Source organism: Hevea brasiliensis, chromosome 6 (assembly GCF_030052815.1).
Source record: "Hevea brasiliensis isolate MT/VB/25A 57/8 chromosome 6, ASM3005281v1, whole genome shotgun sequence".
NCBI classification, from domain to species: Eukaryota; Viridiplantae; Streptophyta; class Magnoliopsida; order Malpighiales; family Euphorbiaceae; genus Hevea; species Hevea brasiliensis.
In genome coordinates, this window is record NC_079498.1 from 359,743 (window position 1) to 375,791 (window position 16,049).

General features: G+C 35.0%; 2 protein-coding genes across 4 annotated transcripts; both read right to left on the reverse strand.

Annotated features, from left to right (window-relative positions):
- Positions 1 to 2,235: 2,235 nt before the first annotated feature.
- LOC110663164 (mRNA-decapping enzyme-like protein) lies at positions 2,236 to 7,662 on the reverse strand (the record flags this gene model as incomplete). The annotated part of the gene is made up of 8 exons (XM_058149235.1): positions 2,236 to 2,687; positions 3,177 to 3,650; positions 4,385 to 4,513; positions 4,932 to 4,986; positions 6,071 to 6,215; positions 7,227 to 7,276; positions 7,374 to 7,414; positions 7,495 to 7,662. Coding segments are annotated over 8 exons (1,119 nt in total), but the record flags the coding sequence as incomplete, so codon positions are not given.
- Positions 7,663 to 8,472: 810 nt separating this feature from the next.
- LOC110663116 (OVARIAN TUMOR DOMAIN-containing deubiquitinating enzyme 6) lies at positions 8,473 to 14,197 on the reverse strand. 3 transcript variants are annotated; one of them, XM_021822353.2, is made up of 10 exons: positions 13,985 to 14,197; positions 13,298 to 13,338; positions 12,332 to 13,213; positions 11,687 to 11,848; positions 10,772 to 10,849; positions 10,136 to 10,214; positions 9,897 to 10,042; positions 9,318 to 9,383; positions 9,041 to 9,215; positions 8,473 to 8,858 (listed from the first exon to the last, which is right to left on the reverse strand). In XM_021822353.2, exons 3-10 carry the CDS (start codon positions 13,007 to 13,009, stop codon positions 8,653 to 8,655), a joined length of 1,590 nt encoding a protein of 529 aa, XP_021678045.2. In that variant the 5' UTR covers positions 13,010 to 13,213; positions 13,298 to 13,338; positions 13,985 to 14,197; the 3' UTR covers positions 8,473 to 8,652. The 3 variants fall into 3 exon arrangements, with proteins under 3 accessions (XP_021678045.2, XP_021678046.2, XP_021678044.2); XM_021822354.2 differs by lacking the exon at positions 13,298 to 13,338; XM_021822352.2 differs by having other exon boundaries at positions 12,332 to 13,338.
- Positions 14,198 to 16,049: the final 1,852 nt, after the last annotated feature.

The window sequence follows — 16,049 nt, forward strand, 5'->3', positions numbered from 1 at the left end:
CCATAAGAAGTCATGATTAAATGAATCAACTCAACTTCTTGCCATATTGTTTTCTTCTACCTTATTATTCAAACGAATATATTAAATGATATTTCAAAGAATAATATATTAAATGTTCATCAACTAAGGCTGGTCTAAAAACAGTATACTTGTGAAACAAATCAAAGAGCGCTACAACTATACAGAGGGTAAAACCTAGTGGGATAACCTCACAGAGTAAATATATATTTAAGTTACTACATCCACACATTCAAATACACACATGGAATCCATCAATGTGTGCGTGTGTATATATGTTAAGGAAAAGAGTAAACCTCCTCTACTTTTATCTTCCTCCTTTTCAATTCTTCTGATTTTATCTTTCTTGGAATCAGAAAAGTTTTAACTTCAATTAATCACAAAATTTAAGGTGTCTAGAAGTGAATGTGTCGCAAATGGTTTCTCATTCTAAACATTAAAGGATAAGTGTTATGATCCCACAATGCTACGGGACAAGCTTGGTGGGAGAATAATAAGTCCCTGGGCACCCTCTCTTTGCAAGCCTATTTCAAGGATGAATTTTACCTAGGTGGCCTATTCCTCATGTGGTTTAACCTTAGCGGCTTGTGGTGTTCAACAGTTCATATCAAGGTGGCCTATTCCTCTTGTGGTTCAACTATAGCAACTGTGATGCTCAACGGTTCATATCAATTAGTATCAGAGCCAGTCCCATCTCATGAGACTCAACACTCGGAGTGGTGGTTCTCTCACACCATCGGAGTTTTAATATACTGTTCCCATAGAAGCACTACGAAGTCCTAAAAGCCACAAGAATGGTTTTGTATGTGTATTTAGTTTTGGTTATGTCCATTGTGATATCAAGCCCTATAACATCTTGCTTGTACTTGGTAGTAGTGGAGAAAGAGCTTAACTTTGTGGCAAAGCTTGCAGACTCTGGATATAGGCGCTTGGTTGTATTTGGTTGAGATGATACTGGAAAACCAGCAAAGAATCATTCAGATTGCGGATTTTCTCAGCATGCAATTCGTTATATTAATGAAGTTCAGGTGCACCATGCCTCAGATACCACGTCTATTCTTGGTTTCGCTATTTTATTAGAAGTGCTGCTCTTAGAGTCCACTGAATTGAAAGGTTCTTTCTCCATGGGAACTTGATGGAGAAAGTCTAAATGCTTTCTAAGAGTGTTTTGATGTTCTGTCGTTGCCTCAATGTGCTTTTTCTTGTGATTAATTATATCTACTTGGATTGGCTCTATGCATTATGCTATTGGTATGCTCATCTGATTTACGATTTCCTTGCCCAGTGAAATGAATTTCTTAATGTAAATGAAGCTGGATACTTTTAATATTGGTTACTGGATCACCTTCATCTGCCAACGGCTCATTCATTTTCCTTTATTTTCTTGGATTCCAAGCGAAGATAACTGACAAAAGAAACAAGTAGTTTTAAAATGATAAAAACTTCCCAGTTCCCGCCGTTAACCATGTTGATTATTTATTGATCTCCATAGCAACGCACCACATTAGGGTCCCAGTAAGAATGCAAAAGACTTGTTTGCCATACTTGAGTGAAGATGATTCTTTGATGTGCAAAATTTATGGCAAGAGGGTGAATTTAGAAGCTTTGATGAAGAGTGCAAGTTTCTCCCTGGGGATTGGACATAGAAATCTTGTTAGGGTAATAACTTCATGCTCTAATGTTCACCAGTTCAAAGTGTTTTTTTTGTAGCATGCCCCATAGAAGCCTTGAAAATCGGTTGTTTTGTAATTTATTTCTTGAATCTGATTCCAAGAGTGAGCATAATGGTAGCTGTTGCGCTAACTTTAGAAATATATTCATCGGGGTAAACCGGAGCCATTGTACACCGATCGAACCAAAACCCAATCATGTCCTTCAATTCGAGATGAAGATATGGGGTGCACATGTGACTACATTACAAAATTTTGGGCACATTGCATCAGGTAATCCCTTCCAAACTCCACTTGCTAAGCTTTTACAATGCATATTGTATTGCTTGCATGAAAAAGAAAGGGATTTTTCTTTTTTTCGTTTTATTTTTTCTATAGAGACAATAAATACTTCAGGAATGATTTGCTAATTGGGGGTGCTCACCAGGAGGAAACCCACTGATAATTTCCCCGCAGACTTGAGTTAGAGGTAGAGGGTGCACGCAAAATTTCCATGGGATATGATGAAGTGCAAACTAGAGAAAAGATTTGGCATCATGCATTTCGCTTACTAGCAAAAGAATATATTTTATTATTTATTCCCATTCACATTCTTTTGTTTGGAAATGCACAATAAAATATACAGTGCAAACAACTAAAGGAAATAGATACAGCCCTGAGATCACCACAAAGAAAATCAATAGCCAAGCTCACTAGGCATCAGTGGCTTGCTAAGGTTAGCAACTACAACGATTCCTATGAACACAAGTGTGGAATGACCAAATATTGGAATGTATTAATCAGCATCAGAAAAAATAAAAAGACAAATGATATATATTAAGATGAGTTTGGTCATCAAACTGAGCAAAATGCTATACTGATATGCTCTCCACTTGGTGGGAAAAAAGTGCTACACAGAACAAAAACTCCTACGATTGGATGGTGATGACCCATTCCAATTGATCAAGAATGGTGTGCATTCAGCAGTGCTCGATACACTTTGTCAATAAATTGATTGTCCTAACATAGGAAAGAAAGCTTGTTAGATGTGCAAGGAAATACAGCAATAACAAGATTGAGAATCAGAGCAGATGTGTTGCACTGATATTAAGAGAACAACATCATCATTTGAGCTATGACGAAAAAAACCAGACTCCATAACAGCCTATGACATCTACAAAGGAGGGGACAGAGAAGAAGTGCTTAAACAGACAATGAGCAAATGACAACTGTTAATATTTTGCTAGGCCTACTGGCAGGAGTGACCAACATTGTTTGGCTTACATTTTTGCTGCATGATTATATTACGTAGCTTCAGATCTATGGACAGTCAATTCTCCATTATGCTTTAAGCATGTAGTGAATCAAAGATTATCAGTCATGGGGGAGGGAGTGGGCTTGGTCACTTTTTTATTTTCCTTTCTTTGTGAACCTTAACCAACATAAGCATGATTCAGTTTCAACTCTGACTTCAATCAATTTATCATATTCACTGCTAGAGAAACTAACCTGAACAAGCACCAGAAGTGCATCTCGAACTTTATCTTTGCTAATAACTGGTCCATAATTTGCAGTAGGAACAGAGGCAGGAGTGAGAGATGGTGGAGGATTGGGTGGTGGAAATGGTTGAAGCAATGGAGCTCCATACGGGCATCGTAGACTCACAGTAGGATTAAGTGGAGCAGTAGGAATGGATGAAGAGACAGGCGGCATCATCCGTGCAGAAGATAACGGTGGAGGAACAAAAAATGAAGAAGGCTTTACAAGATTAGTGGTTTGGTTGCCGGTGCTTTTGGCATGAGGGACATCGAGGATTGCCATTAAAGGAGTAGATGGTGACAAGGAAGGAGATGGTATTTGCAAGCTTGGCACAGTGGCAGTGGGTACACTAGCTGGATGGGAAGGTAAAGGGACCAGAGTTGAAGATCGGCGAGGTTGCCCAACAGCTGTCACATTTGAAGCATTCCCAAAAGTCGTTGCTGTCTGTGATCATGCCAGGCAAGTCTTTAGTCCTCACCACATAAGATGAGGTTACAGAAGATGAACTTTGAAAGTGGATAATAGGTCATTTATCAATTCATCATTAAGCAATATTATGCAGAAAGCATTTTAAACAAGAAGCTGATACACTACTAATAAAACAAGAAAGAAAAAGCATAAGCATTTAGTGCTCTTAATAAGTACAACAAAATTAACAATTAGTACTGTAAATTTTGCAATAAAGAGTTTTTAATGTTATATCAATGTGAATTAAGGTCTAGATAGAAGTGAAGAAAAACATCCTAGTAATGACTGACAACCAATTATAATATGGTGCTTTAACACAGCATGAAGTGCATAATGCTTAGCAAACAAACCTCTAGAGATTGCTTTGGCATCCAAACTAAGGGTCATAACAAGTGCAATCTAATTCTAATTATTAAGAGCATCTCATGACATGAGCCACAAGTGATTACATAAACAGTCAGAAGAAAAATTTAGATCATTAACAACAAAAAGATTTACATAGCATTGATTACAATTTTCATCTCAATAGAACTCCTGAAATTCTAGGAATACAGGAAAATTTTATATTTCTTCCGAAAAATTTGAAAACTTCCACAAAATGGCATCATGTCATATGTAAGTTAAAACATCTTAACAAAAAGTGTTGTAGCTCATATAGAATGCCATAGATAAGTACTAGATCCACAAAAATAAAATAGGAATGTACTTACACTAAAGAAGTTCACAAAGGCCGGATCATCTGGCAGATCAGTGACATTGGAAGCAGTTGATGCTGGTGGCTCCAGAGGACCATCCATAACAGCCATAGTTGGTACAGCTTCCAGTTCCTCAAAATCACTGTGATTAGACATTTTGTTAACTTTAAAACCAGGAAAATGAAAGGATTCTAGCACATGGTCATTCAACCTGATAAGATCGTCTTTAAGGTTGAATCTCTACATGTGTTATAAATGGGCGAGGTTAAAGCCATCAATAGTTTTTGACCTTCACATCAAAGCCAAACTTTGCCAGTTCCCAGACCATCACATTTTTATGCCATTGATAATAATAAATACATGTGTGTGTGTGTCCTTGTGTTAACCTACGCCAGAAGTCTAAGGACTGTTATCATGCAAGATTAAGAAGAATGCCAGCCATTCAATGAGAAAATTTTTGTTATTTAATATAAAGAAAAGCAAAACAAGATGATTTATATATTTCAACAACTTGTTAAGAAAAGGAACATCATTTTAAATTTAAAAGAATATATGATTTCCTTTTAGTTGGTGATACCTTTGACTTCTGAGGAACTTTGAAGTAGGCACCAAGTATGCTGGGCATGCCAAAAACATAGATGATAGATTGACTTGCATGTTGCTAAGAATTAAGATTAACACATACGTTCCATGGCGGCTTAACATTCAAATTGATATGCATACAGCATCCACATAGGAATCAATAAAGAATATCCAAAAAACCAACCTAAAAGGACCTATAACAGAGTATATCACCAAATAAGTAAATGTCAGAGGATTTGTCTTACTTATCTAGGAATATAAAACAATAGATGTACTGATCCACAATGACAAGAATACAAAAAACAATATTGATTATGAGATTATATTATGCTATGCTAGAGCTATGAAAATATATTACTTGTGCTGCGGACGTATGTCAACATGCAACAACATTGAATTCTTTGGTCCCAATTGTATGACAATAGACACTGTGATTTCCTACTATGAGATTTATCTATTTTCAACTCCATACAGACTTGTTAGTAAAAAAACATATTCAACATACTAACAAGGCCACTCTAATTGTCAGAGCCAGACGTTCTTGAAAATTTGCAATCAAGCTCATTAATGGGTTTATAGTAGTTTTAATAAACAGAATGAATCAAATGTAAACTGCACCTTCTCAGTAAGTCAATCCACCATTCTTCATATATATCAAATGCTCATTGCCCTAGGTCCTCATCCAACAGGGTACTACAATGGATGACTTGGACATAGCCCTAACTTTAGCTATTTTGCATGAAGATACCGCTCTCATGACTCGAAGCATGTGTTTGCAACTTTGAATTGGGCTGCTTGAGGATTTTACCACTGTGCCAGAAAAATAGCTCCTTTTTTTCCTGACATAACGACTTGACTAAGCATTATATAGATCCTAAACAACTCCATTTTGGTCAGTGAATAATTGTGAAAGCATAGCCAAATTACAGAGAAGAAAAGTAACAAAAAGGTTTTACAAGATGCAGATCACCAAAAAAGTGGTCAACAGGCAACCAATTACAAATCAAAAAGCCCATGCCAGGATGATACTTCAATCAACGATGCCAATCACAAGCATCCATATAACTAAGGCAATATGAAATCTCAATAAACAGCCTTCATCAAAGATGGCAATTTTACCTGCTACAAAGATTTGCAACTTCTTCACATTCACTTGCATTGTAGAACCAAATGCCATTCATTTCTTGGGCAGCATTTCGATATAAGAGATATGGAACCTGGACCTCATACTCAAAGTCCCCCAAAAGAATTTCAAACAAATTATCTGGTTGCACCAACATAATGAAGCTCATTCAAGCAAACAAACTAATTCATGATCGTAATCAGGTAATTTGAAGGTATCGGAATCATTTAAAATTCGCAAAAAATTACAAACCAGTGATGTGAAATAAAATCCTATTTAAGATCTAAGAACTGCACAAAAAAGTTCACTGATGATACCAAATGATCAATTTGTATAGAGTACAAAAGCTATCCTATAAATTTTACAGAAAGACCAAGTAGCAGTGTTATTAAATGATCTATTTAATACAATGAACAAAATGCTGTCCAACAAGTGAAAAAATATGCTAAAGAACAAAAATTTCAAACTGAAAACAAGATAGTACCCCCTTCATTGATATCGTATTAAAATTAATCACAATGAGAAACTTCTCAAACAAAATGTTGACTGTCCATTTATAACCTTTTGTTTGATGTGTTTAAGTCTTTTACATCATCACCTAAGCCGATATCACCTTCCCATCATTAAAGATTATGACTTTTAATCTATTAACAAGTAAAATGCAACTAGATCTCTATTTGTATGTATCTTTGAAAATAAAGCTAAATATCAGGCTTTCAACGAGACACATCTGATTCTCAGTACTTGAAAAATCTATTGACATATCGTCTTGTATCCGTCTATCCTGATAAAACTTGAATCCCATTATTTGCAACAAGTTAATGACAATTGACAAGGCCTTTCACTTAGATTTTGAAGATAGACCTAAGTATTTCATTTTTTTTTACGCTGTAAGATGGGTACACAAATGGAAATTAGAAGATGAAATACTTAAAAATCAAGTGAACAAAGATAAGAATATTCATCTTGCACCACATCTCAGTGGTCAATCAGTAGACAAGACAAAAAAGGATATCAAATCACGTTAGTAGCATTCCCAATAATCACATTAACTAAACTGAACTCCATACTTTTTTCTCATTACTATAAAAAATAGACCAATCCAATAATTCATACAACAAAAGAGAATGAAGTATATAAACATGCACAAACCTCTATTCCGCCGGTTCATCACGATGAACTGAAAACGAGGCTGTGTATTCCTGAAATGGATACAAGTGCAGCAAAACAAAATCCATCACTAATTTCCACTCACAGAAAGGGAAAAAAAATTTTCAACAAGTGCATAGAAAAGCTCACCTCTTGATGACAAAGAGAGATCCTTCCACGTCTTTGCGACTCTGCCCAAAAACAAATGAGGGCGAGAACTGGAGCCAGTAATAACATATGTAAATGTGTATTTATAGAGAGAGCGTCGAACCCATTGGCTGAGTTCGATATTGAACTGATAGAAGGTGACGTGAGCAGCAGTGATGAGAATTTCCTCGACAAAAGGGTCAATTCGTTGAAGAACTGTTAAGTTAAGGAGCTTTGTGCTGTGTTGGTCTAGATTGGGCATCAATTTGCCGTTTTGAGACACTTTTTTATTTCAATTTTGAATCTCCCAAACGCAATCCCTAGAAGTTCATGAGGATGAAATGACACGATTATGCGAGCGCACGGCTCAGCTTCTTTGCGAAGATTTTTCTCGAATTTACTGAAATGACCCTTACAAATAACAAATTGTACTTCAATTAATGAGTACACAATAAATATTTAGCAAAATAGCATTTTTCATTTATATAATAATTTTAATTTTATATAAAAAAGAGTCTTATAATATTTAAATAAACATTTATATTATCTATTTATATTTTTTAAACAATATATTTATTATTTTAATTATAAATATCTTAATAAATTATACATAACTGTTGATAGTAAAATTATTGAATTAAATTTATAAATTCAAACTTTTATATTTAATATTTATATTGAAATTTATGTAAAGTTAATTAAAATAATAAATATAAATATTATTTTTTAAATTTTAAATTCATAATAATGTTTTTAAAAAAATAGTTTTTTTTTTTTAAATTGTAAATTTGTAAAAGTAAATTTCATAATTAAAAAAATATATATTTTATTACATAAAAATTCTTGATTTCAATTTTAACCATTAAACAAATTTACTAATAAAAAATTAGATATAATTGTAAATTTTTTAAAAAGATCTGCTTTTTAATATTAATTAGAAAATTATAAGCTGATTCAAAACTAGTACAACTACAAACATCAAGCAATTCTCTATGAATGTACGTGAGAATCAGCTGTCTGTTGGGAGTGGATTAACAGGTTGGGTAGAATCACAATATCATAGTTCATAAAGTATATTTCAAGCATTGAGCTATGAGAACACTTTAACATAAACTAGTAGTCCATTTATTGATTGAACTTCAAAATAACATATTTTTAAGTTTCAGCAACAGTTTCGGTTTGAATTCGACCAGGTCATTCTCAAGTTACAATGTCAGCAACGGAAAGGCAATTTAATCCTACGACAGGTTCACGTTCTGCTTCTGACATGGCAGTGGCTTGTTCATTCAGTTGCTTTGCCTTTGCGCCTGCTACTGCCAGTTTCCAAGAGGTAACAAACCATTGAATCCACATCATCACCGAATATGCTGTAAGCCTCCATCACTTGCAGATAGCTGAATCCCATCGACAGAACCATCTGCATACTACTGCTGAGAACATTATCCTGCAAACTCTGTGCCCTCACCTTCGTTTCACCGCCCGATGATCCTATTTTTCCAAATGACACAGTATGTAAATTTAGTTCTCCCCAAGTATGTTACAAGTTAATAATGAAGATTATGCAGAATTCATAGATTTTAACTTATTATTTGCTAACAGTTTCACAGTTTCATTGTTTTCGGATTGATTTGATTGAATTATTATCCCATATGATATATCTATGTACTTACTAGTTCCAGAAGATGATGGTTCAGCACCAGAAGTAGAAGATTCTTTGTGACCAAGCTGCAGCTTCAACTTGTCATTGGCAAGATACTCTGCACGAGAAGCTTCCATCACCATTCGTTCAATCTCCTTCTCAGTAAGCTCAAGATCCGAGTAAAACCGCCCCTCTGCTAAAAGTGCCTGTCAATGAGTATCAGGAAGAACCCAAGATCATGTTAGAAACCCAGCAATCTCAGATTATATGCGTGATATAAACTGTATAACAACAATAAAAATACTTGCATTATCAATCTGCTGATCCTGTTGAGCTTTGATTGCAGCTTTGACCTGATCCTTGTCCACACTCGTCTGCAGAGTAAATACAATTGTTTTGAGTGTTAGCAACATATATCTTTTTTAAATGTACCAGCCTACTATCAAAAAAAAAAAAGATGGGGTTAGTTCTGAAAAACCATAAATCCCATCTAAAGTAAATTTTCCAGTCATTGGCATGTTTCACTCTTACAATGAAAATTAGTCTCTCCTTTGCTTATCACTAAAAAATAAACCCTCCCCTTAAAAAACAAAAACTGAAAGGATGGAGTAGCTCCAGCTTAATAGCATGGAAAGAAATGTGATTATTTCATATTATGTAACAATTACAAATGAGATTTTCATACATTTATGATCATTTAAACCTTTACCCTGCCTAATCTATCACATTTTACATGCAGGCAGAAAGGTCAAATATCCAACCAATCATTAACTCACAAGGTAAAACTAACAAGGCTAATTAAGTCGTCTTAATTTTAATAATAAAAAAAAAACCGCCATCATTGTCGATAAACCAAGGGAAAAGCAGCAAAAAGAACAGAAACGCACCCCTTGAAGACAGCTGAAACCAAGGCCTGCACCAATTGCCAGCCGACGTGGGTCAACAAGAGAGTTATAATGATTACCATGATGATAGCTTAGCCTTAAGGGTGGTGTGTCAGTGTTGTAGCTCCCATGAAATATGTTGATAGGTTCTATAAAAATTATTTTAATCAGTGAGACAGGCGTAGCAAATGGCAGTTGATTTGACAAATAAAAACCTGCATTTCTACAAAACAAACCACTACCTGTGCTGTAGGAGTAAATATGTATTGGCCGGTTATACATTTCTGATAAAGCTTGGATCTCCATATTGTTCCCATAGACCTGCCAATTGAGATGAATAAGTTATGGATATTCAAACCCACATTATCAAGGTAATGAGCCTCAAAACATGTCAAGGTCAATGGACTGATCAGCTTATCAATAGAATAATATAAATGAAAGGGTTCAAGCAATCCATAGGGGGGAAAACGTGCTCAAGCATTGAATGCTATAAGGAATAATGAAAGAGACGGCACGACCAAAAAATTCCACAAGTTAATTGTCGTTAACCTGTAAAGGAAACAGCAAGACAATAGACAAATAATTTGCTGCAACTAAAATGCATTCTGGAAAACAATTGCTTGCCCTTCCAATTTTCCCTTTTTAGGCAGAGCTAAACTAATAACCTCAGATATAGATGGCCTACCAGAATTCTGCAAACCACCATCCTTATCCTAATGCATACATATATGGCTTTAACAAATTAGGAATCATATATGTTAGTTCTGAAGATAATATATGATTGGAAAAAAAAAAAATTAAGGTGCAGTACATTTATACAGCACTGGATACTGAAGGAAGGAATGAGTGAAAAGTCAACCTGGATACTGGATTCATACCTTATCTCTTCTCTTCCTCTTACAGTAAGATGTAAAACCTTCTGTTATGAACTGAGAAAAATGGTCCCTCTCTCGTTCCTGAATGATAAAAAACAGATCAGAATAATCCAACACCTCACCAACAATATCCATTCATGCATGGAGATAAGAAATCCCATAAATGCCATTTTATGCCGCTAATGTAATAGATTATGTTGGAGAATATTAAAGAGCATCAAAATACAGCATAAAATTAGCCTTTACCAAACATTATGGAAACCAGATCATCAATATCAAAAACTCCCAGGAATTATGCAAATTTCATAAAGAAATCCAATTATCTCATGCAATTATTCAGACAATTGACAAGAACACAGCAGATAGCATGAAAGTTGGTTTCCAATAAATAACAAATATAGCAACCTAAAAAAAGAGGGAAAATTTCAATGAGAAGTGCCTTGCAAATAAATAAAGATTCAATGAGAAGGTCAACACATAATACCATATTTCACTCTCGATTTCCTTTACATTTAAATTAAATTGTTTACTATTCTCTTCAAATGTAAAATGTAAGGTAATGAATTGTAGCAATATCGCATATGAATCAACTGTAGCGATATCGCAGATCACAAACAGCAAATTGAACTAAAAGGACTAATAAAAGGCAAAATGTGAAACTCAATCAATTGCAAATCACAAACAGCAAATTGGAATATCAGGAGGACTAATAAAAGGGAAAATGTGAAACTCAATCAACCCATCAGCTATAATTCACCATTAACGTTCAATAAGGCCCATTAAAACCAAAACAATACATTATTAATGAACAAAGGCTAATAAATGAAATGCCCTTTCAATAGGCTTCACCATGAGTATTGTTGAACTTAATCAATGCATTCATGAGAGTATTTAAATAAAAGAAATTAAACAAATTACCATATAATCTATGCACATTTGTCTAATTAAATCATACACTTCAGAATCTCCATACACTTGATCTGCCACAGCACGGAATAGACAATTCCCATCCTCCAACATTCTTTTGACTTCTAATCCTTTAGACCGCCTGATGTCAATCTCAAATTGACGTTCTCTTTCCTGAAATAGATAAAACATGCCCATTCACTTTAAGACCACAGAATCTAAAGATGTTGTATTGTATCATCAAACCTCAAAAACAAATACATGGCCATGTGCTAAACATCACAAGAACACAAGATAAACAACTCATACACTCGCAACAATTTTTATTAAAACATTGAAGCCCATTAATGGAGATATAATCAAGATTTTCACCATGGTAACTGGGCAAATTCCATGTCCCAAAAGAAAATTGAAAATGCATGATGCTAATGAAGTAACCATATTGGTGAAATGATATTTGATCAAAAATAACCCCCAACCGCTCCTAAAAAGATCATTTATTAAAATAATGGTATTGGAACAAGAGAAATAACATATGTTATAACGATAAACAAAACTATTGTTTGTTGCTTGTATGCTACTCTTTCAAAGACAACAAAATATTACATGATCCATATAATGAAATAAACCATTAAAAATTTAGTAGCAGAAACTCACCAAATCATCATAGGAGGAAGCAAAGCAAGGGTTCTGCTCATCAGCACTATTATACCCCTCACTATCACCATGAGATCTAGGAGAGGAAGGCCGTGACCCAGATGGTGAAGCCCTTGTAGAAACAACAGGCCAAGCAACTGCTCTTCTAGATGATCCAATTCGCACAGAATTTGAACTACCCGATACAAATCTCCTCGAGTTTGAATTTGAATTTGTTGCCAAAGGTTTTGGAGGTGGCACAGGAGGGGGTGGTGGTTGTGCACATCCACTGCTAACTTCTGGAGAAACACCGCTCGGACCTTCACTCTCAGCTGCAGGTCTCTCCAATATCCTCAACCCACCTACCAGGTCCCCCGATCCAACAAACTCAGCAATAACCATTTTATCATTATCCACAATTTCATCACTCAAACTCTCATTCCTACCACCATGTAAACCTTCCATCAAAATATCATCACTTTTTAATGCCTTATTGTCACTACTCCCGCAATACTCCAAAAGCTCATCAACAGCAAGGCGTTCCTGTGGCTCATCGCCAATTTCCTCATCTTTTAGAGCTGAAACGACCTGAGTAGTAGCGGTAACCTGTGTCTCTGGTCGAGCAGCCGAAGAGGACCCTGCTCGGCTCTGGTTTGAAGAAGAAGAACCGCTGCCTCGTTGAACCAAAATCCGAGTCATTGGTTTCAATGTTTATTGTTCTCAAATACTGAAATCAAACACCAATTCTCGTCCCGAAAAGACCCAAAATTAGAGACAAAACAAGACCCTAGTACTCAAAGGTTTGTCACGCGTTCTTGCTTTGGGCGCAGTGATGCCAATCCCTTGGCTGAAGGAATTCTTCCAGCCCAGTGCGTTCAGCTCCTCGTCACCACGAAACAATCTCTGCATTCCCCTAACAATTCTCATGAGAGCCAGACCTCCAACTTTTAAACAATAATAACCTTCTCTTAAGTACTCGAATTTTACCCGGAAAAAGAAATCTCAAAATTCACCTTCAAAAGCTCAAGCTGCAATCAACATGATCCAATTTCCACGAAAATCAACATAAAAAAAAAGGAAAGAAAGAAGAAGAGCTTTCTTTCTTCACAATTTCACAGTGAAACAATTCAAATAATTTTTAAATGAAAACAAGAATCATTTTCAAAGAAAAGATAGGAAAATTAAGTAAATTTTATCAAACTATTTGTTCATCATCAATTTAGGGAGGAAAATACACTTTCACTTGAATGGCCTAATCTCGCTCGTTAACTCTATAAAACATAATAATAGATAATCCTTCATATAGACCGTTTAATTCAGAGAAAGATGAAATAGAAATAGGTGAATAGTGAAGCCAAAGCTCAAATACTTCATTTGAAAGAACACCCCTCCCCCCAACACCCACCCCCAAACCTTTAAAAAAAAAAAACAAAAGAGTTTAGAACTTCTTTTGCTTTTCTTCTCTTCTCTTTTCACACCGATTCTCAGCTAGGCCAACGACATATACCAAATCCACAACCCGAACTTTTTTGAAAAATAATAATAATACTAGAAAGGGCAATCAAGAAGATCAAGAGAAAGTAAAAGCACAGAAATTAAAAAGAAATCAGAGACATGTATTCCCAGAAAGCAAACCCTAGAGTTGACTCAGCAGGAGTTGAAACAAAGACTCACCTGGGAGAGAAGAGATTAGATTAAAAAGGCTAATTCGAGACAGAGGTGGCAAGATCTGCAAAAACTGAGAGGCAATAAGAGAGAGGAAGGGGGAGATTAGGGTTTTGATTGAAAGGAACGAAAAAGGATGATAAAAAGCTGATAACTTGGTGGAGAAGAAGAGTATTTTCTTTTTTTTTTTTTTTCTAGAGAGAGAGAGAGAGACAGAGACAGAGAGAAATGGGAGGCTGCCTTTTAACGATGGGTGTGTAGACGCTAGAGAGCGGAAAGATGACGTGGACTCTACCATAGCAGACGGCCGGAAAACGATGTGCTTACATGTGGCTGCACCTTCATTGTGCTTCGCACGTGTCTTAGCACTTGTACGTGTGCAGTTCCTTTCGTTTTTTATGCAATTTTTTTTTCATATTTAGAATTAGATGATATTAAAATAATCCTCTTAAAAGTTCGTTTAATATATTTATATATTTGCAATTATTATTTTAAAAATAAGAATCATACATTTTTTTATCTAAATTTTATTATTTTGACACACAATGTAAGATATATATATATATATATATAGTAAATTTTAGATGAATTTTAAATATTTGTGACTTTAAAAAATTTTGAAGATTAATATATATAATCTTATTTCTATCAGGTAAATATTAGTTACAGTTAATTTATTTTATGTGTATTTTCATAAAATTTATTAGTTTTAATTTCTTTAGTAAGCTTACTAAATTTTAATTTAATATTGTAAAATTTATTGTAATTCAATTCAACTCACCTCAATTCAATTAAGTATTTATTAAAAATTTAGAGTCAGCATCATTTTGTACTCTCCTCCAAGTCAATTTAGGTCAACTCATTTTTTTTTCTTTCTATCCTTTAATCTAATATGCTCTAAAATTAAAATTTTTTAAATTAATTTATTAACTTTTTAATTATTTTATAAATAAAATTAAGTCCAATGACTTTTATAAAACACTTATAAAATTAAAGTTAAATTGAGTAATCGCATATTATAATTACTCTATTTCTATCATACAGTATTATCATAATATTCATATCATATATTTATATTTTTAATAAATGATAAATTAAATTTAAGTATGAATTTAGCCATAGAAATTAGAAGGCTTGGATGCACAAACACCCAAGTAACAGAAATAGCAGCAAAGTCCAATGTTTTGGTGTTTGTGTAACACCCCAAAATTTTATTAATTATGAGTATTTTTGATATTTAAATTTTATTTAAATTTTAGGAATTTTTTTGAGATTTTTCGGATTTTAAAAATCGGGTTCGATTTTCCGAAAATATAAACTTTGATGATTTTTAAAAATTAATTTAAAGACCACGTGGCAAAACTAAAAATATATTTGGAGTCTGCGTATTTTTCTGAATTTTCTGGAATTTTTTCGGAATTTTTGGACCTCGTTTTCGGTCCCGAGGCAGAGTAAAAATTCAAAATTTTATATTTCGAATCGAACCGGCCGAATCGAACCGGACCGGATCGGACCGGTCGAATCGAACCGGCTCCCTTTCCTTTTTCTTCTCCCGCGCGCGTCTCTCTCTTTCCTCTTTCTTTTCTCTCTCCTCCTCTCCCCTGCGCGCGCGTCGCTCCAGTTTCTCCGGCCAAATCCGGCCGATCCGGCCACCGATTGGACCGGGTCTTGTGTCTAAAATCATCTACTCGGCGAGAGCTTTCCATAGACACCAAGAACGCCGAAATCCATCGAGCGGATTGTCCGATTTTTGCTCGGGAAGATTTTCGCCCATTTCGACTTTTGGGCTAGATTTCTCAAAAACCGTGAATCCCACGAGAAAACCGAGGCTACCAGCACGCTCCACTCGACGAGAGCTTCGCGGGATATTAATTTCAAAATTTTCCGACAACGTTTTTCGGTGGGTCCCACGGAACTTCGCAGTGTAATTTCGAGCATTAAATGAGCTTAGAAAATTCTGAAAAATTTATGTACTAACCCCCGTGTTATGGGCTTCGTGTAGGTATCCTCGATTCGCGGAAATTCGACAGTTGACCGGGTCTGCAAATTTCGGGCCAGACAGACCCGTTACCGG